Here is a 24,866-nt window from a genome sequence, read left to right as displayed (position 1 = left end):
ATACATTATTGCCATTATCACTACTGACAAACTGTACAAGATCTTTTAACAAAGTTCATAGCAGTTATTTAAATATTGTTACCCAGTTGAAATAGGTGAAGGTGCATTGTGAACATCTATGTTTTACCAATGAAAAAATTGTTGTTCAGTAGACTGCAGTACAGGAAAACAGCTTCTCACCTGTTGAAGACATCCATGTAGGTGCTGTGTAAGCTCCTCCACCTGACGTTCACAGTTATTTGCTCGTTCTTTTTCTATATCCAGTTTTTCTTCTTGTTTCTCGTATTCTAGCAAAAGATTCTGATCCAAAGAAACATTATCTTAAGTAAGCTATAGCATTTAAAGAAGTTAAAGTTATTCTGTGCTATTTGTTATTTTTTGTCAATTTAGTTGTCTTATTTTAAGCAGCAAATGCTTTACTAAGCTTTGCTCCCGAGTTGCTGCGCCGTAGACAAGGGGGGTCCAAGGCTGGATACTTGTCTGACTTATCAGTTTCCTGTAGTAGCAGTGGTAAGAACATCTTAGGGCAGTGGGTTGGGAAAGTTAATACAAAAAAAAATCAGGCAAACCATCCACCTTTTATTTCTATTCCTTTAGATGCGCGTTTGTAGATGTTGTGGAGCAGAATCTTTTTGGCTGTTACTGCCATCATGTAGGCTGTGCTTAGAGGTTTATACATGGTTAATGACCATGTAGGTGAGACATCAGAAACTAACTGGTACCTGTGGGACCATGGTTCAGTAAAGAGTTAACAGCATTAAAACATTTGGAAGAATAATTGAAAAAAAAGCTTCATTTGCTCACAAGGAAGAGATAACTATCAGCAGTATACACCCGAGCATATGGCCATATGCAAGCCCGAACTCACTTGTGATAAGTACTCAAACTCTCAGTGATCAGCAAGGAATACAATTCAGGGTGAAATTGAAATCAGAAGTAATATAAGTATGCTGAGTTGACCCAGCTCAATGAAATGTCTTGGAATCTTTATTCCAGTCAATCATCCAAGTTGCCCTAATTAAGATAATAATTACTCTTCCAACAATTACAGCAGATGGTGAGATCATAGCTAGTTTAATATTTTTGGGTCCATTGTTTTTACAGTGAACAAGCTATCAAAGCAGTGATTAGAAGTAGGCAATTCATAGTGGGGCTCAAATCACTATCATCTGAGAGATAAAAGCTGATGTAGGCTGGAACTTGAAATCTTGGAGCAGTTTTACCAAAATAAATTATGTCCTTGTATTAATGATGATAATGGAATTGGTGGGGCTGCTTTTTTGTTCTCATTCTTTTAGACAGCGCATGGCAAGGGATTATTAACAACCACAATTCATCAGTTTTCAAGTGTACATAATTTATCCATATCAGGAGCAATAGGAGAACCATACTCAGCATGTCTCCTCAGGTGAATACTACTCATGCTCTCTTTTGATCATCTCCAAGTTTTACTTTATGTACTTTGCTAAGCATATATAACAGCACCTCATGTGGAACTTTCTGAAAAGATAAAATATAGTTCTTTCCACTACCCACTTTGAATGTCACTTTCTCAGAAAGGAAATGTAGAGTTAGAGACAAGTCAGACTTTCTCAGCCTTTTCCCATTTTCCTGCCCATAATTTAAAGTAATTAATAACATACCTTGTAGCTTTCTGCTCCATGCATAATGTCCTTTATGGAAGAAGACAATCTGTCTCGCTCAGATTTTACAATTTCTATCTCTTCTGTTAACAGTAGCACCTAATTGAAAATAAACGTCTCTTTATACAAAGAGCATGATGTGCAGACATTAATCTTAAATGGAAACAGAACATTTTGACTGGATACCTTACCTGTTTTTTACTGGTATCAAGTTCTTTTTTGGCTTTCACAGCTACAGCTTTAATCTTGTTTATTCGGTTTTCCTTGTCATTGCTTACTTTTTCTAGAGCAACTGTTTAAAATTGAAACATTACAAATAAGTCAACCACAATTATTCTTTCAGTCCTATATTTTAGCCATTGCTCTTAGATTATCACTTTTATGGGGTTGCTCAAATTAAAGCAAACATTGATGCTGATCAAGAGTTTCCTTTTGGATCACAGAGTGGTTATCGATTGAGTGCAATGTAAACAAACTGTTAAGAGTTGGAGTTTAGCAAGTGCGGAATTCAAAAAGGGAAGGATATATTGTTTTTCGCCTCCAATACCTGTAAAGCTGGAGCTGTACGTAAAGTTTTTGTCTGGCATTTTAATGCTTCATGGGGGCAAGTGTGTTGTTAAAAAAAGTAAAAAATAGTGAATCTATCGCCTGTCTTGACTGTAGTGTGTGGGAGTTTGTGGACAGCGAAATTATTCCACGTGAACACAACCACTGCAGACATCTACAACTCGAATCTCTAGCTCAAGAATAAAATTGGAGTGCATGCTGGGGTCAGTCTGACACAAGAGAGGGGAAAGGTATCTGGACAGCTTGCTCCAAACATTGATCACATCTTATAGAGGGGTGCAGGTTCAAAACAGAGTTGGTATGATATTGTGCACACTGAGGATGAGGCAAGAGAATGCGGATTGGCAAAAAACTGATTTGGTCCAAAAGGTACAATGTACTTTCCACTCGTGGGTAAGGATGAAGGGTAAAAATAACAATTAGAATGTTGACCACAACAAAGAGAAAAACATAGGGAGCATTGTAGGTAGAAAGAGACAATTACAAAGATTTATCAACTGAATGGGCTAAACAGTGGCAAATGAATTCCAACGCAGGCAAATGTGAGGTCATCCATCTTACACCTAAGAAGGATAGAATAGCGTAATTTCTGAAAGGTGAAAGCTAGAAATGGTGCAAGAGACTTGGAGATCCATGTGCATAAATCATCAGTGTCAGCTATGTTGCCTCTGAATCACAAGGCTCTAGATTCAAGTCCCACTCCAGCATTTTGATCACTAAAACCCTCCTCCTGTTCTTAAATTCCAATCAAGATGTTAACTGCATTCAAATCTGTGCCAACTTTGGAAAATGTTTTCCTCCTCAATTGTCCACTCAAATTAATTTGCACATCACCAAATGTAAATTTCATTAAGCATGGTAATCTTTATTATTGTAGCTGAAAATGGATTTATCATACAATTTTTAAATGTGTCAAGTCTATTACCTATATGTAACACAATTTTAAATAACTGAAAACAACTTTTAGAAATTTAATTATCGAGAGCCAGCTATTAGTTGCAGAGGTCAATTTTCAGTAAATCAGAATATATTTTAAAGCTTTTAAAACTGACCTATTAGTGTTCTTATGCTAAAGAGTTTAATTCTAAAAATGTCAAGAGAAAACAAGCGCAATTCGTGGAAACCCACAATGGTGCTTTAACTTGATCTGGGAATGTGGCCAATTTTGCAGACAGTGTCAGTGTAATGTTATTAACCTACTGCAAGCATTTGCAGAAGTTCTATTTGTGTGGGATATAATTTGTGCTTCAAATTCCTTCCTCTTTTGCTTGGTTTGACCATTTTCAGTCAAATTACACCAAAACACCCAACTCATTCCAGTGGAAACTCCTGTCCAATTTGAATAGGAATAATTTGTTGAACAGAAATAAAGTTTTATCAACAGAAGGCTCACAAAAATCATATGCGAGTCTCTGTATGAACTGGATATTGCAATTTCAGTTTTTCTCTATAGTAATTTTTAAGAAGATATATTCAAGTGACTAGACGTAATTTATCAAATGGCCACGTTTATTTTTAGACTGCCACAAAAGGACATCCAGTAAAAGCACATACCACCACCCCACTGTGTTAAGTGAATGTTATTACAATTATGCAGTTCTTCCTCAAAGCTTTTCCTTGACTGGTTGATGCTCTGTAACTGCAACGGGATTCCCGAGTCAGCATGTCTGCAGCAATCCTCAAACACAACATAAACTCTTCAGCCACACTGGGCAAACTACTACTGTTGCTCCACCGGCCTGTAGCATGGAAACACCAACATTTCACTACATTCATCTCCCAAGCCCCCACACATAAACACTGACAACTGAAGCCCTTTTTCTGCTTGGAGCCTCTTTCTCAGTTCCTCCCTCTCTTTCTTCTGAACTGGGACTTCTCCCGGTCAGTCTGGGATTCGTCTCAATTATAGTACCCTAATTTCTGGGTCACATGATCCCAGTCTCACACCATTTTTCTTTTACACAATTCACTGGGCCTGTCCTTGGCTGGAAGAACTATATCACACCAGATTACACATGCACCGCCTGCTCCCAGCCCGCGTGAAACTGCTGAGGCATGCTTGGAGTCATTTCACGTTCAGCAGTGGAGGCAATTAATGTGCAGTTGGAAGACTGGAGGTTTAAGATTGCACTTTTAAGGCTGACGAAAAATATTGTTTTACAGCAAAAGTGTATTGCCCTTCTACGAGGTGGAACTTAAAAAAAAATCACACTCCAGCTCCGAAAACGAATGTAGAACCTGATTAATGACAATGAAAACACGTATCAATTACTTCTCACTATATGCTAGTCAGAATAGGTAATGTGCAAAAACAACGTGAATCTTGCTTGCTGGCATTTTTTGAAAATTAACTGCAGTTAATTGGTGAATCCTAGGTGTTTAAATTAATTCCAACAATGCTAACTTGTATTTCCATGGCACTTAAAACATTCAAGACGTTTCACAGAGTCAATTCAGAACAAAATATAACAAGCCACTCAGGGGATATTAGAGTAGGTGATCAAAAGCTGGGTCAAAGTAAGTTTCAAGGAGTGTCTCAATGGAAGACGACAAAGTTGCAAGGTGAAGAGGTTTACAGTGGGAATTCCAGAGCTTGAGCCTGGGTAGCTTAAGGCACAGCCATTAATGAAAGAGTGATTAAAATCAAGGATGTTCAAATAGTTAGAATTGGAGAGGTTAAGATACCTCAGAAGGTTGTAGGGCTGGACGACATTATGGAGATAGGGATGGACCAGACTACGGAGGAATTTGAAAGCAAGGATGTGAATTTTAAAATCAAGCCAATGCTTGACCAGTGAGCACAGGGGTAAATGGAAGAACAGGATTTGGCACAATCTTGGACACAGGTAGCTAAGTTTTGGATTTCCTACTTTATTTACAAGTGTTTAGCTTTGATTAGTGTTTGTTGGTCCAACATAAGTAACATTAATTTATGAATTCCATTCCATTCTCCCAATTCCTCTGCAGCATCTGTCCTCATGATGGAATGTGCCACACCAATGCCTCCAACGTATTTTCTTTTATCTTCAACCAAGAAATTCTACCCATTGTGGTTGGCAGGGCCCTCCACCACATCCGATTCATTTCACGCACTTCTGCCCTCATCCTTTCCTATCTCTCCCACCCCACTAGAGTATTGCAGCAGGAGTAATCCATTCAGTCCATCTATCATGCAATATGATCATGGCAGATCATCCACTTCAATGCCTTGTTCCTCACATTATCCTCATATCCCTTTATGTCATTAGTATTTAGAAATCTGTCAGCCTGTGCTTTAAACATACTTAATGCCTGAGCTTCCACAGCCCTCTGGGGTAGTGAATTCCAAAGATACACACTCTTCAAGTAAAAGGATTTCTCCTCTTCTCGATCCTAAATGGCTTCCTTTTAACTTTGAACTTGCGTCCCCTGGCAGGAGACTCCTCAACCACAGAAAACATCTTACCTGCGTCTTACAGGGATGGAGTGGGTAGGCCTTTAAGTATTTTGTAATCGTCTTTTATTCTTTGAAACTCTAGAGAATATAAGCCCACTTCCTGCAATATTTCTTCATTGGATCACCTTGCCATCCTGGGAACAAGTTTGGTTAACCTCGATTGGACTTCCATTTGCTTTTATAAAAACGTTTCGTCTGGGTGCTCCGGTTTCTTCGCACAGTCCAAAGATGTGCAGGTTAGAGGGATTGGCCATGCTACATTGCCCCTTAGCATCAGGGGAACTAGCTAGGGTAAATGCATGGGGTTATGGGGATTGAGCCTGGGTGGGATTGTGGTCGGTGCAGACTCAATGGGCCAAATGGTCACCTTCTATGATTCTATGAACTGAGTGAAGTGTCACAATTTAAAAGGCAAACATGAAATCGAAGGACATGTGACATATAAATGAAACAAAGCATTCTTACTTATTTTCAATTAAAGTTTCTTCTAAAGTAAAAAAGTGCATAAAAGGATAAAATAACATTGGTTTCACAAGATTAGACACATTGGACGCGGATGAGGGTCATTCTCAGCCCACATCTGCTGTCGTAGAGAACAACGATGCGGGCTGAAAATCTGAAGAGAAATGCCATTTCCTCTGGAGAAATTGAATTCCATGATTTTCCCCACCACTTTGCGGGTGACACCAAAGAACTCTGTGGTAGGGTGGGGGAGGAGGTTATTTCTGGGTCTGATCAGAGCGTCCTTTAAAAATGGCACAGCAATCTCAGTGCAATCAGTTTTACAAGTGTGTCTGGGCCCATCCCTCAGAATGATGGCATGAAACACCCTTCCCCCACCCCCCAATTCATTTTGATGAAGTACCATATAACCTGGAGAGACTTAGACTGGTTTTCAGTCAATCCTTCTCTGGTAAGATTCTGCCCGGAGTGTGGCTCACTACAGTTCGACCAATGCACCATGGATCAATGTCAGAATCAAGTTGTAGGACAACTGAACAACCAAATTTAGCTGCTAATGGGAAAATCTATCAAAACTTTTTTGGGAAAAACATTCAATTCCCATACATTACTGAATACTTACATTTTAAATTTCAGTGCAAGTTAGGGGAACAGAAAGGAAACCATACCTATTTTGTGATTCAATTCTGCAATAGTGCTTTGTAAGGTATTCTCTTCATTAGATGTTTTCTGCATCAAGTCCTGTATTGAATGCAAGAAAACAAAGGTTATCTTCGTTCTTTAGCTGTTTTATAGTTTAGTATTAACAGAGAAAATAGCTGCAGGAGCAGACCATGATGCCTTTTGAATCCTGATCAGCCCTTCTACACTATATACATTATGAAATTTCTTGAAACAGTGAGCAAAATACCGGTACCCTTTTTCATCAAATTGCAAGGTGCCAACCATTTTCCTCTGCATTATGTAAAATTTGCTGCTCAAATTCAATTTCAAATGTGAAAAAAATGAGTATTCATATGAAGACCAAAAACAGCTTCAAACAGCTTAAATTCAGTTGGAATGAATGAAAATTTAACTTTATTCCAAATTCAATTAATTATTTTCTGATTTCAGTATCAGTACAAAAAATTTGCATTTAACAACAAATTTATTTATAAATATGTTTTAGTCCGGTAGTTGCAGGCATTTTCATCTTGTCGAGCCTACCGTTCACATTAAAGAATTCCTCAAAGATTCTATACTGGCCACACTTTGGAGAAATTCAATTATTTGACAAAGTTAATCATGGCACAGTGTCACGACTTGGGGGTGGTGGGAGGTGGGTAGAAGGTTAAAATTTTAAAATTCAGAACAATGCAAATTAACAATGAACCACAAAATGGTTTTGAATCTAGGATTAATCATTTAAAGTTCTTTCGCAATCCCTTTCGCCATGTTAATTTTTAAATGAAGGAACAAACAAAAAACTTTATAAAGAATAAAATAGTTTCAAATCAATCTGGCTATTGCGCAGTGATGATGTGCTCAGTATTTTATAAGTATGATTTGCTAAGTATTTCCAAGTCGGTAGTCAGTACTAAAAAATTATGCATTGCATATAAACTAGATGCCAATGTCTCCTAAAATTGCCATGATGTGGATATGCCGGCGTTGGACTGGGGTAAACACAGTAAAAAGTCTGACAACACCAGGGAACTCTCTATTCACCCGACGAAGGGACTAACCCGAAAGCTAGTGAGTGTACTACCAAATAAATCGGTTGGATTTAAACCTGGTGTTGTCAGACTTTTTACTGTGTTTACTCCTAAAATTGCATCATGGCATCATTCTCTTCATTATATTAGTGAACATATTTGAGCAAGACATCTTGGGATGACAGTAATCATTCCTGGTTCTCAGCAAGATAAAAGGACTCCATATTTCCTGGAAGCTTAGCTTAAATTCAGACACTCAGGCTTCAGACAAAGATTTTGACGTTTCATAAGGCTATTAGGCTACAACTATTCAGGAAGATCAATTATATATTTTAATCTCATTTAATATTTATAATATAAATTTAATATCTTTAAATTTTCATATAAATGGTTACCTTCAATCTCTGAAGCTCCTCTTTAAACTTTGATAGCTCAAACTCTTTTTCATTTAATTGGCACTTTAACTGTTCCTCTTTCTCTTCTGTTGCTTCTTTTCCAGTTTTCTCGTTCTGTTCTTGCTTTTCTGTGTCCAAGTTCTCAAGCTTCTCTGTAACACTCTGAATTTGAACAAGCAGATCCTCATTTTCCTTGGTGATTTTTTCACTGAAGTTCTGTAACTCCAACAAATCTCTTTGCAATCCTTCCTTATCTAACAGTGCTTCATCTAGATGCTTTTGCAAAAGAGCCTTCTCTTTCCTGAGGTCGTCTATTAAACAACTGAATTCTGCCTGTTGATCTCTATGTGCAGTTTCTTGCAATTCCAATTCTTGCTGCAATTGTAGTATGTGCTCATTGCACTGCAACACTGTGGACTGCTTTTCATCCATAATCTTTGTCACAGATATCTCCAGTAATTGCACTGCCTCAATTATGTCTAACTCAGGACCATCACTTGTAAAACTAAAGACTTCTTTTTCAAGAATATTAATTATTTTAAGTCTTACATCACAAAGTTTCTGTTCAGCAACTCCATCTGCTAGTTGGAGATTGTCTCTTTCTTGAATCAGAATTTGTAGCTGTTTATTGAGATCTTGAAGTTTTTCTTCATTTTCTCCCAACTTTTCATTTTGTAAATTGAACATAGCCGTATCTTTTTGTAAAACTTCCTTTTCTTTTTCTAACTTTGTAATGATGTCTTCCAGATTCTTTGTCTGGGAGTCCAAGTGTTCTTTCTCAGTTCTAAAAGCTTCTAACTTGTTTTCCATATCACCTAGCTTTTGACAAGTAGATTCCTTTTGTGAAACTGCCTCTTCCAATTGACATGCAATTTCATCTAACCTTTGTTGTAATTCACATTTATCCTTATCCAGTACTTGTATTTGCTGTTGAAATTCTGCACATTTATCCTGCTCCTCCACAAGAGATTGTTTCAAACTAATGGTCGACTCTTCAGCGTTCTTTGTTGTTTTGATTAGTTCCTCTTTCTCTCTGATTAAAGTGCCCACTTGTTCTTGCAAGTTGTTTAAGTTTGCTTCCTTCTGCTGCATTAAAGATGTCAACTCTTCATTCTTCTCTTGAAAATTACTTACAGTTTGCTTCAATTCTTTAGCCTCTTCAACTTCAGCCTGCAGTCTATTTGTAGTCTCCAGGAGAGAATCTTTCTCATTAAAAATTCTTCTCAGTTTCTGCTGCAGGTCGTGAATTTCATCAGATTGTTGCTGCTTCATAACTTTAAACTCATAACTGATCTTTGAAGCAGATTCTCCTAATTCAGTCTGCAACGTTTCCATTGTTTTACGCAAGTTTTCATATTGACCCTGTACCTCCTCTTTCTCCTCCAGTAATGTTTGGCACCGTTTCTTCAAATTGTCTATTTCCAGAAGCGATTCCTGTTTCTCTTTTTCAGCTGCAGTAGCTAAAGTTTGCTCAAGGACTGTAATATCTTGTTTATGTTGTTCTGTTGTAATCTGCATTTCATAGGAATGCTGGGCCACTGCCATTTCACAACGGTCATTAGCTAATTGAAGTTCATCTGTCAATTTTGTAACCATATTCATATATTCTTCTTTGGATAGCTGGAGTTCATTTATCTTAAATTCCCAGTCCTCTCGCTCATGGAAAAATTCCTTTTTAGTATGGTGCAGTTCCATCTCTAGCTTCTCTTTTGTATCTTTCATGTAGGAAAGTTCATCTCGTAGCAAATTTTGTTGCAATTCTAATTTTTTCACATAATTCCCAAGACACTTGATCTGTTCATTTGATTCAGAAACTGCTTCATTTGGGATTTCTTTTTGGGCTTCATTTTGTTCTTCTGTCATTTTTCTTAACTGCTCCTCCAGTTGATTCAGCCGATGTTCATAGTTGGTCCTGTTAGCGATCTCTTCATTCTCAAGGCTTTTTTCTTTTAGTAAATGTTTCTCCGTTAAATCTTGTTCCAACATCTTAAGTTCCTCCTCATGCGCTTTGACTGCAGATTCAAACTGTTGCTTCAATATTGTCACTTCTTCAAGATGGGAGACTTGGATTATTTGAAACTCCTTCTGGAGTTCTGCCAATTCACTTTCTTTTTTAGCAACAGCATCTTCATTACTTTCTTGTAATCTTCTAGTTTCTTCCTTTTGTTTCTCAGCAAGAGCTTCTAATTGTTGTTTCAACTGTAATATCTGATCCTCAGAAGCAATTTTAACTGCATTGAATTCTTCTCTTAGTCTCTTTGCTTCAGTTTGCTGAGCTGAGTAGACTTCAAGTTGTTGTTCAAGTTGTCCAATGTGGCTATTGTGCTTCAGGTTTGATGCTTGAAGTTCATTTTCTAATCTGGTTACTTCTTCGGTGTGTTTTGCATGAGCAGCTTCCAATTTCCCATGCAAAGCTTCAATTTTGTTTAAATGCTGATTTTTTAACAGTTCCATCTCCTCCTGGAATTCTGTTGCTCTTGACAATGCATCCTTAAAAGTATAAAATACATTTTAATCACAGCTCATGGAAAATTGCTCTGTTCACTTCAAGCTGAAGTTGTACTAATATTCATCTGAACAGTTTGTAAACGCAAAAGAATATGATAATCTGTAAGATTAAAGGAGAAGATTTTTTTAAAACATTACACAAAAGCTATAATGACCCTCAGGTTTGAAGCATCTTAACATACATTACATCAGCAACCACAGAATTGACACGAGTTCAAATGCCTACAAAGTGTAAATTTTTACTAAATGCAAACAAAAAAGCCAATCCTCTTCTCTGCCAAAGGTAAGCTATGATATTTAAGAATGAAATATTTCTGTTTGAGCAGCGATAGCCACTGACATCAGAGCATATGTAGAATGCAATTACCGAGCTGAAACAGGCTACACTTTCAGTACAGTATACATTTAAACCAATTCACCTAATGTGTAACCACTTAGTAACAAATGCTTGAAATACTTGTCCCAGCATTTGCAAAGCAGAAAGCTTTTCTAAATGATCCTTTGCCCTTTTCAGATATGATGGACAGACTGCATTTTTGCAGCATTTTCCAGAAGAACACAATTTAATAAAATTTATACATCAGACAGGAAAGCAAAAATGGGATGCTAATGTTCAAAAAAATCTTACAATAACGAAATTGTCTGGCTTCAGACAGCCTTATAGTTACAGTTTTAAGATCAGGAAGTACACTGGCAATTTTTTTGGGAACAGTAGCATTGTGGCAAAGTTACTGGACTAAGATCCAGAGGCTCAGCCCATGCTTTGGAGAAAAGTTCAAATACTAAAATGGTAACTGGTGAACTTTAAATTCAATTAATAATAATCTGGCAACCAGGAATCTATAAAACGCATGTAAACCCACCCGGTTCACTCAAACTTCGAGAGAAAAAATCTGCTGTTATTTCTGGTCTGGTTTGCATGTGATTCTGGGCTCACAGCAATATAGTAAATTGAACTGTCCTCTGAAGTAGCCCAGCAAGTCACTCAGTTGTATCAGAATAAATACAGAAAAGTTGAAAATAAATAAAACAGAAAGGCTCCCTGGTATCAACCCAAGCACCAGCAACGACAAAGATATACCTGTTGACCCTGTTCACAAAAAGTAGGACAAATCCAATCTGGCCAATTACCACCCCATTAGTCTACTCTCAATCATCAAACTCAAGGAACATGTTGTCGACAGTGCTATCAAATGGCACTTATGCAGCAAGTGCCTGCTCACCAATGCTGAAATTGGGTTCTGCTGGGGACACTAGACTCCCAGCCTCAGTAGGGGGCCTTGGTCCATGAAAAAGGAAGAGTTGAATTCTAGAGGCTAGGTGAATGTGACTGCATTTGACATCAACAGCATTTAACGAGTGTAACATTAAGGACTCTTAGAAAAATTGAATTCAATTGGAATTATACCCAGGGCAAAGGAAAATAGTTGTGATTATTGGAGGTCTATAATCACAGCCTCAGGATGTTACTACAGGAGTTCCTCAGGGTGGTGTCCTGGACCCAAAGATCTTCAGCTGTTTCATCAATGACTTCCCTCCATCCTAAGGTCAGAAGTAGGACGATGTATTGATGATTTCACAACATTCAGCACTGTCTGTGCCCATATGTAACAAGACATGAACAACGTTCAGGCTTGCGCTGGTAAGTGGCAAGAAACATCCATACTACACAAGTGCCAGGCAATGAATATCTTCCACAAGACAAATTCTAAATATCTCCCATTGTTCAATGATATTAACATTGTTGAATTCCCCCACTATCAAAATCCTGAGCCACTATTAACTAGAAACGTTGGGCCAGCCATGTAATACTTCTAATGCAAAAGCAGATCAGAGGTTGGGAATTCTGAGGTGAGGAACTCACTTTTTGATTCCCCAAAGCTTATCAACCATCGACAAGGTACAAGTCAGTGGTGTAATGGAATACTCTCCACTTTTCTGGATGAGTGCAGTTCCAATCACATTTAAGAAGCTTGACACCATCCAATTCAAAGCAGCCTGCTTAATCAGCAGCCAATCCACCAATTTAAACAATCAGTCCCTCTACCACCAGAGCACAGTGGCCAAAATGTGCACCATCTACAAGGTACACTGTTGCAACATGCCAAGTCTCCTTCAATAGCACCTCCAAAGTTATGATCTCTACCGCCTAGAAGGATCAGGGCAGCAAACACATGATAACACCACTACCTGTAAGCTCTCCTCCAAGTCTCTCATCATCTTAACTTGGAACTATACTGCTGACCCTTCATTGCTGGAAGTCAAAAACCTGCAATCTCTTTACTGACAGAATTTGAGTGTACCTATAACCCCATAGATTGCAACAGATCAAGGAGTTCACCATCTGAAGGGTAATTGGGGATGGGCAACCAATGCTGTCTTTGCCAGCAATGCTCACATCCCATTAACAAATGAGAAAAATTACTGGGCAGATCTTTCGGAATGTGTGTACAGCCAAGATGTTGAGAGTACAAAAGAACATTTAAACAGGTAGCTTTGAAATCACTCAACCTCACGGGCAGGAAAGAGGTCATCGAGGGGTTAAAATCTTGAAGATCAAAATCCTGCTCCCCAGCTTCTGTATTCCCAGCCATCCTAATATTAAAAGAGGGATTGAGAAAATCACCAAAGCTCCCACTAAAACATCCCTGGGCCACAAAACATGCTAAAGTCATGGCTGAATGACATTGCAATATAACATTAAGGTCAAGCCAGGGACTGTTCCACCACAGAATTATAGTAGGAAGAGAAAATACCACCCAATCACGCAAGAGCTTCTAATCCACCCTGATGATTGAAATCTCCCATACTTCATCCCAAAGGAAATTACCCCCCCACTGTTCCATTGAGCCAATAACTGGGAAACCTTTTTTAATATTCATTCATGGGATGTAGACATCACTGGCTATGTCAGCATTTATTGTTGCTAATTGTCTTTGCGAAGGTGCCTTCTTGAACCTCCACAGTCTGTGTGGTGGAGGTACACCCAGTGTGGTGTCAGGAACGAAGTGCCAGGGTTTTGATCCAGTGAGAGTGAACAGAGTGATATACTACCAAGTCAAGATGGTGAGCGGCTTGAAGGGGAACTTCCAGTTGGTGGTGTTCGCATGGGTCCACTACCCTTGTCCTTCTAGGAGGTAGTGATCATGGGTTTGGAAGATGCTGTTTAAAGGAGCCTTTGAGAGTTTTTGCAGTATATATTGTCGTTAGTAATGATTGCCCTGAAGCTCCTCCTTCCAGTAACAACTGGAACCACTCTCAAATTCTTGATGTTGTTTTGTAGTCAGGTAACTACTTTGGACAAATGGGAAACCAAGACTTTTCATTTAACTGGGGCCCTGCAATGGACTTAATGGAAACGTCACTGGCTATCAGGGGAATGCGCACCTTTCCCGAGCATTTACAAGAATGGCGTGGACAAATGACCTAGAGACAAAAATTCAAATCCCAGTATGACAAGGGAAATTAAATACAAAAGAAATCTTCCGACTTTTCCTGGTCTCTATGTGACTCCAGATCCAATGTGGTTGACACAACTCCCTTGTATTAATTAAAAACGGGCTGGTATTGAACTTTGAATGAATCTGGAGACAAGCAAGGAGCACTGTTAATACAACAGGCAGGGGTGCCTTTGGTACAGAAGCAGCCAAATGCAGTGGTCTGTATTGGAGTTAACACTCAGATCATTTGGAGCATAAAATGATGCCAGTCGATGAGAGGAAGAGTAAATGAAGGAATGACAGAATAGGAGAAAGCGAGGGAGGCATGGTCAAAGCAGGGCTTCTGCATTGTACGTTTGAGCTGATGTGAGGAGGGACAATTAAAAAATTGGTTAAGATGTAGATTTTAAAGAGGGTGTTCAAGGATGAGAGGGGGATGGAATTAGAGTTTAGGGAACAGACAGCCAATTATCATTTTAAAAAAGTCACTACCTTCATTTCTTCTTTATTTTTTTCAATCTCCTTTCTAAGAGAAACTGCACTTTGCTGAGCCTCTGCTTTTTCCAAAAGTAGTGAATCAAGCCTAGTTGTCAGATCCTGGTCAAATAAATAGAACAGTGCAAATTACAACAATGCATCAAATTTATTTCAAAAAATTATAAAATATTATAAAAAGTTCTGGTTTATTATTTTATTCAACTAGACAGAAATAATTTCCTAATTCCCATATAAAGGTCACAGAGTTGCATAACACAAGTCTCCAAAAATAATAAATGGACATATAACCCAAAAATTAATGAGATTCAATTCATTGGCCAAAGTTGCTCATATACTGAATATACATTTACATATGCTTGACCAGCCCACAAATAAAAATGTTAACATTATCCAGCTATGATACTGCTTAGCAGTATAAATAAAGCCCTTTTATAACTTTATAAAGTAGCCATGCTACAGAGCATAGACAAAAATTTTCCCACAATAACATTAATTTCTCACATATCATCCATATTTAAGTTTTTACCCTCCTTCAGTCAATATAGTATTCGAAGGACAGTAAGGCCTATCTATGTTCCTCTTGTGCTTTCTTGTGCCCAATGAGCAAAAGTTTCAATAAGTTTTGATGCCATTTTGAGAACTCCATGGAAGCCTGCAACTCCCTTGATGGCTTAATGATTAAATGCATGTTGTGATGTGCCATTAAATCATACAGACTAGAAGGACCACAGTCTGTCATGTATTCTGTGTTACAACAATCAGCCACCGTTCCCATTCCCTACCACTATACAGTGGCCCCTACTGTGTAAGTGGACACTTGACAAGAATAGGCTTTGAGCTCTTCACAGTTGAAAGTTTTCTGATAACACTCACTACCTAACCCCCAAAGAATAGGAATGGCTAACCAGACAAAGTAGCTGAGGACCACTTATGCCATAGAACCATATCTTGGCAAGGGTGTCTGAAGGAAAGACAAGGAAACAAGGAACAAAAATAAGCACAAAACACAGATGATGGGAAAAAGAATGCTGGTTAAATGCAAGAAATCAGGAAAAGGCAAAGTCACTTTCACTATAAAATGACCAGGACAAGCTCATCATTTTACAAAAAAAAAATCACATTAACATCTACTTATTCGAGCAAATTGATTTGCTGTTTAAATACTTCAATTTTATATAAAATGTCCTCAAGACAAAAATGTTAGCTTTAGATGTGTAACAACCAATCATTTCCTTTACAGATAATTATAATTCACACTAATTAACATGACGTAGTTTTGTTCATGCTACCAGATAAAGTTACAACAATAATTGAAATCCATTTTATGCGCGTTACCTGGATGACTGCATCATTAACTTCAGCAGTTGGCTTTGTTTTGAGCTGTTCAATTTCATTTTCCAGTGCTGAAATGATATTATATGTATTGTAAAATCTTTGAAAAATAAACTGCTTGACGAGATCTAAATCTGCCAAAGTAAAAACTAAACAATACATGCATACTTACAGGATAAACAGTAATGAAATACAATGTACACAATTTAGTAAATAAATATGAGTTAAAATGAGGAAAATACTACAAAATATCAGGAAACGCCTGGTCCTGTTTTAACTGGTATAATTTTTAGAAAGTCTATAATTCAGTCAGATACATTGGAAGATTTATTGTTACCTGATGTTGTGTTTTGCTGCATTGTAACCAGCATATATAGTGTGCTTTTAATGTAGTAAAATGTCCCACATTTCAGAGTAGTTATCAGAACAAAATCCACATGAATATGAATGAGATGTTATAAGGTTTAACCAAATGTATTGTTGAACACATGGATTCTAAAACAGAGCCTTAAAGGAGACAACTGATTCAATAACTGTCCCTCTATGAAGTGTGTTGGGTCCCCCCCCATGTTAAAAGTGTTCTTCTATATGTGCAAATTATCATTGCAGCTCAATTTGCAAAAGTGATATCTATGCACATATTATTTAAGTACAGATAGCTAAAATTAACTTCCTATCTTAACAGTAGCATTACAGAACTCGGTAGCCAGTATCAGTAAAGGAAGTGCAAGAAACCAGTGCATGGACGCCACTGTCTATAAGCTAAACTTCACAAATGGTCAAATTTTCAAGGGAAGATTATCACAGCAAGGTTGTCAATTTTTATTTAGGCAAACTGATCACAGTGCATGATCCTAATTGTGTGCAACCTTAGCATATTACACTGGCAGCTTGTACTTCAGATATTATTGAATTTATTACTGCATCCACAATGCCAGGTGATGTAGAGTTAGATCAACATGAGGTAGGACCACCATAACTATACAATCAGTTCCTTATTTAGAATTAAACTATTCAATGAGAAACAAGAGTACAAAACAATTATTGTAATGTTCAGCTTACCATGCTATCGAGTGCTATCAACCTTCCTATATAGTGTGCTGGCTCAGCATTCACTATATGAGTGAGTAAACAACATACATCTTAACTGTTTAAGGGTGCTAATGGTGAATTTTCTGTTAAAAAAAATTGTACTGTCTATATACATTACCAGTGCATTTTGACTTTGTCTTCTGTAAAAGCATAATCTGTTTCTTTGTGAATTTTATGAGATCTTCCTTTGATAGAGTGTCCAGCTGTAAATACAGTAAAACATAGATTATTATGTACTCAACATATTGTAATGTTAATCCAAAAGGAATTAATATTTAGATGTTGTAAATAAAAACAAGTTCTGAAAAATTGTGTAGTTAGTTTGAATACAAGGTTTTTATAAGTTGCTTATGTTGTGACTTATATTCAAATTCATGGTAAAGGAGGAAATGAAAAAGGTCAGGCGGCCTGCTGCTAGTTATGCCCGGTGATAAGCTGATGTGATCTGGTTACAATGGGTACAGAACAAATTTCACTTGCCAGGTTTAACATCTGAAAACAAAGGACAGAGTATCTAGCTTTGCTCTGGGTAGACTTAGAGACTCAGACAGCTGTTAATCCTGAACTTAGAGAGGAGAGAGCAGCTCTCGCAAGTAACAGTTCTTTGTTAGCCATCATGCAAAATACTAGTGAATGCTTGCCCTGGGTGAACAGAAAGAATTGCAGAGATGCAAAGTACAGGGAGATTTTTCCTGGCAAGGCCAGGAGTAGGAAACACTGGAGCGAACCTTTTTGCTGGAAGATGATTTTGAATTTTCAGAAGCCTGAGGAACAGGGCCTTGATGATCATCGGACATTATGACTCAGCAAAACAGGGAGAAGTGAACTCATTTGAAGTTGGGAGTGACTATGGACTATTTCCCGTAAACACTGCAATTCTGGGGAGAATGTACTTTACCTTATTTATATATGTCACATGGGATTAGGATCATAGAGTTTTACAGCACAGAAAGAGGTCTATAGCCCATCAAGCACCTATCTATTCTAATCCCATTTTCCTGCTCTATTTGTCACGTTATGGATTATCTGTTCTGTCGCTGAAAGTATTAGCTGCCTACTAAGTAATGTTTAGTTGATGTTGATTTTAATTTATCACAGTAAAAATTTTAAAATTCAATATCTTCTCTACAAGACCACAAGAAAAGCAGAATTATGACACTCGGCCCATTGAATGGCGGAGCAGACTCAATCATGACTGATTTTTTCTCATCCTCATTCTCCAGCCCTTTCCCCATAACCCCTGATCCCCTTATTAATCATGGACCTATCTATCTCTGTTTTAAAGACATTCAATGACATGGCCTCCACAGCCTTTTGTGGCAAACAGTTCCACAGATTCATCACTCTCTGGTTGAAGAAATTCTTCCTCATCTGTTTTAAAGGAGCGTCCCTTTTGCCTGAGGTTGTGCCCTCTGGTTCTATTTTTTCCTACTAGTGGAAACATCCTCTCCACATCCACTCTATCCAGGTTTTGCAGTATCTTGTAAGTTTCAATAAGATCACCCCCTTGTCCTTCTAAACTCCAACGAGTACAGACCCAGAGTCCTCAACTGTCCCCATACAAGCCCTTCATTCCAGGGATCATTCTTGTGAACCTCCTTTGCACCCTTTCCAAGGCCAGCACATCCTTCCTTAGATATGAAGCCCAAAACTGCTCACAATACTCCAAATCGGGTCTGACTAGAGCCTTATACAACCTCAGAAGTACATCCCTGCTCTTGTATTTTAGCCCTCTCGACATGAATGCTGACCGCATTTGCCTTCCTAACTGCCAACTGAACATGCATGTTAATCTTAAGAGAATCTTGAACAATGACTCCCAAGTCCCTTTGTGTTTCTGATTTTTTAAGCATTTTCACCATTTAGAAAATAGTCTGTGCCTCCATTCCTCCTTCAAAAGTGCATAACCTCACACTTTTCCACATTGTATTCCATCTGCCACTTTGCCCACTCTTCTAACCTGTCCAAGTTCTTCTGCAGCCCCCCTGCTTCCTCAATACTGCCTGTCCCTCAACATATCTTTGTATCATCTGCAAACTTAGCAACAGTGCCTTCAGTTCCTTCTTCCAAATCAATGTATATTGTGAAAAGTTGTGGTCCCAGCACTGACCCCTGGGCATATCACTAGTCACCAGCAGCCATCCTGAAAAATACCCCTTCATCCCCACTCTCTGCCTTCTACCAGTCAGCCAATCCTCTATCCATGCTAGAATCTTACCCTTAACACCATGGGCACTTAACTTATTTAACAGTCTCTTATGTGGCACCTTGTCAAAGGCCTTCTGGAAATCTAAATAAATCACGTCCACTGGTTCGCCTTAATCCAATTTCCTTCTTACCTCCTCAAAGAACTCTAGCAGTTTTGTCAGTCATGACCTCCCCTTGACGAAGCCATGCTAACTCAGTCCTACTTTATTGTGCACTCTGCAATCTCATCTTTAATAATGGACTCTAAAATCTTGCCAATGACCGAAGTCAGGTTAACCAGCCCATAATTTCCTGTCTGCATCCTCCCACCCTTCTTAAACAGCAGTGTTACATTAGCTACTTTCCAGTTCTCTGGTACCCTCCCTGCCTCCAGTGATTCCTGAAAGATCACCATCAATGCATCCACGATTTCCTCAGCTATCTCTTTTAGAACGCTGAGGTGTGGTCCATCCAGTCCAAACGAATGATTCACCTTCATACCTTTCAGTTTCTCCAGAACTTTCTCCTTAGCCATGGCCACTGCAACCTGTGTCCCCTGACTCTCCTGGAGCTCTGGCATCCCACTGGTGTCTTTCACCATGAAGACTGATGCGAAGTAACTATTCAGTTTCTCTGCCATTGCTTTGTTTTCTATTATTACTTCTCTAGCTTCATTCTCCAGTGGTCCAATGGCTATTTTTGCCTCTCTCCTACCTCTTATATATTAAAAAACTCTTCCTATCTTTTATATTACAGTGGAACCCCGATTTTACGCGCCCCGATTTAGCGTGAAATTGGATATGATGGATGGACCCTTTTTTCCCCTCTTTCCGATTTAGTGATTTAACGTGACCCCGATAACATTCATGATAACATTTTATGGACCCCAACCATCGCATTACAATGGGGCTGCACTGTACTAGTTAGCTTACACTCATTATTTCATTTTCTCCTTCCGTATTACTTCTTTAGTTGTCCTCTGCTCACTTTCATGCGATTCCCTTAAGTTAGTCACTGGGCATTCAAATCTTTAAGTCATCAGTGATGGGGACTGTGACAAGAAAATGTTTTATTTTTTCAAACCTTAGATTTTCCTGTTCCAGGGGTTGCTGGTGAAGGCACACCATCCTGACTGCTCTCCTATTAAACAGAAACAGAAGTGTTACAACTTAAGGATTGTTTCAGTGTTTTAGCGTAGCATCATTTTTCACAATAACTGCAACTTATATGCAATCAATACCTCATGTTTGCCTTTGTAACAGATAACTGGGAAATCCTACAACTATAGTTCAAATTCAACATAAAAATCTAATTTTTTATTCCAATTAACCACAATGCAGATATTCATCACTGTTTATGACCTTATTGTCTAACACATTTACTGCAGCTTAAGTAATTCACAATATGTTTAAAGCTTTGAGATGTGACAGCACATAAATGCAATATTAATGAAATAAAATGGTTTGGTATCAAATTATCCAATTAACAAGGTGTTTGTTACAGTACATCCACTATATTTTCAATAGCTCCTGAATTCATGCAGCCTTAAGCTAGAGACATTCATTTGTTAAGGAATTCATTACCTTGGAGACTTCAAGTTTTCTGACTCCCAAGTTTAAAACAGTTCACTCACCTCTGTTGCTCTGGTTTCAGGCTGATGCATCACTACTTATCTTCCCACTGCTCCTCCAAACACAGGTGTTTCCCTCAAATGTGAGCCTATCAACAACAAGTGTGGGGAGGAAATGCCTGCGATTGAAGGAGCAACCCCTCACAGATGCCGTTTCTTCACACCTGGTGGTCATTTTCCTCTCACTGGCCATCCCCATGATTCAATATTGCTCAATAGAGTTTCTGTCTCACCAAAGAGGCTTCAAACCAATCCACATCTAACAACTTGCTCGGAAAACACTGTTCACATTTTGACAGCTGTGACAAATTGCACCACAACAGAGACAATGCACACATGCTAAACAAAACAACTCAATATTCTAAAAATAAGTCAATTCACCTTGTGTCTTTATGCAACCCAGTGTTTGATGACTAAACACCCCTATGCAGATTTGTGACCTTTAAGCCTTAACTCAAATATTGTCTGTGCCTAAATGCACTGAGAGTGAAAGGGAGTGTATGCACATTAGGCAAATTGAATTTCTGCCCATGGAGATTTTTAAATGTTTATTTGTGAAATTCCTAAGAATGTTGATGGGCTTCTGTTTATATCAGACTCAGATACCTGGATAGTAATAATTCAAAAAGTTCATCATTCAACAGGGGGAATCTTTTTTGCAGCACATCCACTACATAGCAATAAAAATTTAGAATCCACTATGAACAACAGCAAATGATACCCATTAATTACTTGTCTTGCTGAGATATGAAAACCTGTAGAAAAGCAGTTAAAAGTAATTTTCGGATTCCTTTTACAGCATGAGTAAATTAATATGATTCAATTCTTGCAAAATAATTTTAAATGATGGTCGTTGTAGAAATGTTTTCCCTTCAATATTGGGAAAATTATTTTGTTTAGTAAAAACACCTGGAGACAATAACATGCCTTGACAAACTTCTGCTTGGATGCAAGCATAGCACCATCTACTACATTAGGATAAATGCACAATCCAATTACCTTACATCTTGAAGTTGGTTGTAATGTACATTAGCACTAGTCACAAGAAGGTACAATGCAGCACAATCCTTTACATAATGTAATCTTTGAATTACATATGTAAGGGCTATAGTGAGAAGTACCAATAGACCACTTTGGTTGATGTAGAAACATTTAGGTTACTGAGTTTAACTCTTAATAAAAGGTAACTGAGTAGTGATATAGCAATTATTAAAGTATCTTTTGTAAGAAATAAAGTCTTCTGAAATTTGGCCAGAACAATAATTGATTGATTTTCCCCAGACTAAGACTGCCATAACTTGGTTTATTCATTTGTAGAAAATACAAAAGACAATGCTAAATATCAGTCCATTTACATTACATAAATGGAAGTGATTCAAAATAAAGAAACAGGTCATGTTGCATTGTTTTCACATCTATCAATAGTTTGCCTCATTTGTCAACACTCTCAGCAGAATCAAACGATCCAAGTTCCTCCTACTCCAGGATTTGAACACATAATCTAGACTAACACTTCAGGTTTAACTAATGGTGTGTTGCATTTTAAGAGGTGCAAACTTTCAGATGCGATATTAATCTGCACCTACCTTTCCAGGTTACATCCAAATTTCCAAAAAGGGTAAAGGGAAAGAGTTGCTCAGACCAGATTCTTGTACTCACTATTAACAGTGAGGCAGAGTTCCATAAACAGCAGAGACTGGAGCTCATCACTGGCAAATAACATCAACACAAAGGCCTAGTTCTGAAACGTTCATTTATCGTTGTATGCTATGAAACCCTTAAGACTTATTCATAAGGAACCACAGGTTCTGCATTATCTGAGTGACAAAACCAGCTGAACACAAACATTCAATAATGGTCTGCCACAGGGGTTGGTTTTCACACTGGCCTTTTTTAGAGAATTTGTATGGACATGACCTGCACCAAACCCTGGAACTTCATCAATTCCAGTGACAGAACACTGGTGATGTAGGCATCAATGTCAGAGGAAGCAGTGGCCTGGATCTATTGGATCCATTGATCTGGACCTAATGGGATGCCACTTCCAGAGCTGATAACTTCACTTCAATTCAGAGGAGACAGTTGTGTCAACATCCCATCTCAACAATAATGTCACCAAGAAAGAACTCAGTGTTTTATTCTGTAGAAGGCAACGTATTCATGATCAACACAGAATGCCCAGATATCACCTTGGACAGACTTTCATCTAATCACTACTAGCTAGAAAGTAAAAACCAATGTGAACCTGGTCTGAAAATACTCTGGAACATCATATGGGGGTACAGTCAAAACACTTCGCATTGCTGAATGGAGGCAGGAATAACATTGCCCATCTCTTTGAAATAACATTGCCCAAACTCAACCCCATTATAAGACTTGTCCTTCATACATAAATAGTAGCAATACAAATTGAAGGGAGCTCTCCCAGTGCAGACTTTCGAATTGCCATCAGACTTTTGAATGGACCTACCTTGTATTAAGTTGATCTTTTTCTACACCCAACTATGACTCTAACACTATATTCTGCACCTTCTCCCCTATGTAGTCTATGAATGGTATGCTTTGTCTGTATAGCACACAAGAAACAATACTTTTTATTGTATACCAACACACAACAATAATAAATCAAATCAAAATCTTTCCACAAGCAGAACCAAACTGGTGACTACATTTGCCAACATAATAGTCTGCAGCTCAAAGATACTGAGTAAGTGATGGTGCTGTGCAATGTAATTGCAATCAAGTTTTCTCTTTATTTTATAACGTAAATGGAGAATTATGGATCAGATCGCAGTAAGCTCTAATGCACAATAATACCCTTAGTGTTTGATTTATAGTGCAAAATCACCCTATGCCCCTAGAGAACAACAGAAATTGTTTATTTACAACCCTGCTAGATAGGTCATGCTTTTTTTTTACAGTGGACCACTGTTGAAGAATTCAGGAAATACGAACTAAACAGGAACTAAAAGGCAGTCTGGTCTTGTTAACGTGTACTGAATGTTTAGCCCATAGGTCAGAAAAGGTAACTTCAGTGGAACCAGCTCGAGAAGCAATCTGGTAAGACAGTAATGCCATCCCATTTATTATTCTGCTCGAATGCTGATTTCAAATGAGAATCTGAAAGCTGGCCGGGGTTTGCTTTGTCAACATCCTGCTTGGTGCTGGCAGAGCGAATTACCGCTACTAATTAAATATTTACTAGTGATTCATTTTACAGCCCGAAATGCTACACGGCAACTTTGGAAACTCGATATAAGGGCGATAACAGGAGGTTTTGCCGCAGAACAACAGTGTCGGCAAGTGAAATGTTCGGCTTCTTCTCAACCGGAGCTTTTACTGGGCAGCAATTTAATAATAAACTGAACGAATTCTCACTCGCCCAATCGCTCCCATTTCACACCGTTCAGGTGAAGTCTCTAGAGATTTGAGTCCAGGCTCAGTGACACCTCACACCATCCAACTCACCTCCATCTTCAATATTCCGGCCTCCTCCCCCTCACCTCAATCAAATCGACTGCACAAAAAGCAGCACAGCGACTGCCGGCTCTGGGCCCCGACCTCCAATCACCGCCTCCGGCCTCTCAGCCGCAGCCCCGGCCCCCAGTCACTGGCCCCAACCGGACCTCAGCCTCCAATCACCGCCTCCGGATCCTTCCTACAATCACCGACCCAACTAGCCACCGATCTCCAATCACCACCTCCGGGTCCTTCCTCCAATCACCGACCCTAACTGGCCCCCGATCTCCAATCACCGCCTCTAGATCCCTCCTCCAATCAACGCTTTAAGTTCTTCCCCAATCATAGTCTCGAAGCTCGCCCCGGTCTCCAATCACCGCCTTCAGATCCCTCCTCCAATCAACGTCTTCAGATCCCTCCTCCAATCATCGTCTCCGCGTGCGGTTGTTCCGGTCTCGCGTTCTTGCTGACGTCTCCTACCGGAAGTGAAGGTTACCATGGTGACGGCCTTGTTCCTGCTTTC

General features: G+C 38.7%; 1 protein-coding gene across 3 annotated transcripts in view; it reads right to left on the bottom strand.

The window, feature by feature from the left end:
* The window catches only part of gcc2 (GRIP and coiled-coil domain containing 2), a 59,264-nt gene extending 34,763 nt beyond the window's left edge, over positions 1-24,501 (bottom strand). Inside the window, exons 1-10 of one of the 3 annotated variants that reach the window (XM_080197184.1) lie at positions 24,353-24,501; positions 20,338-20,394; positions 17,186-17,270; positions 15,979-16,046; positions 14,638-14,742; positions 8,198-10,687; positions 6,777-6,849; positions 1,835-1,935; positions 1,644-1,742; positions 181-300 (exon numbers count right to left, since the gene is read on the bottom strand). In XM_080197184.1, coding sequence (XP_080053310.1) covers positions 181-300; positions 1,644-1,742; positions 1,835-1,935; positions 6,777-6,849; positions 8,198-10,687; positions 14,638-14,742; positions 15,979-16,046; positions 17,186-17,270; positions 20,338-20,394; positions 24,353-24,358 — 3,204 coding nt within the window. In that variant the 5' untranslated portion in view covers positions 24,359-24,501. Of the gene's footprint in view, positions 1-180; positions 301-1,643; positions 1,743-1,834; positions 1,936-6,776; positions 6,850-8,197; positions 10,688-14,637; positions 14,743-15,978; positions 16,047-17,185; positions 17,271-20,186; positions 20,301-20,337; positions 20,395-24,352 lie in introns of those variants that run through there. The other 2 variants (XM_080197182.1, XM_080197185.1) reach the window with 2 other exon arrangements.
* Between the last annotated feature and the right edge of the window lie 365 nt (positions 24,502-24,866).

This window comes from Carcharhinus amblyrhynchos, chromosome 10 (assembly GCF_965287045.1).
Source record: "Carcharhinus amblyrhynchos chromosome 10, sCarAmb.v2.hapA, whole genome shotgun sequence".
NCBI classification, from domain to species: Eukaryota; Metazoa; Chordata; class Chondrichthyes; order Carcharhiniformes; family Carcharhinidae; genus Carcharhinus; species Carcharhinus amblyrhynchos.
Note: the sequence above shows the minus strand (reverse complement) of the source record. Positions and strands in the feature narration are given on the sequence as shown.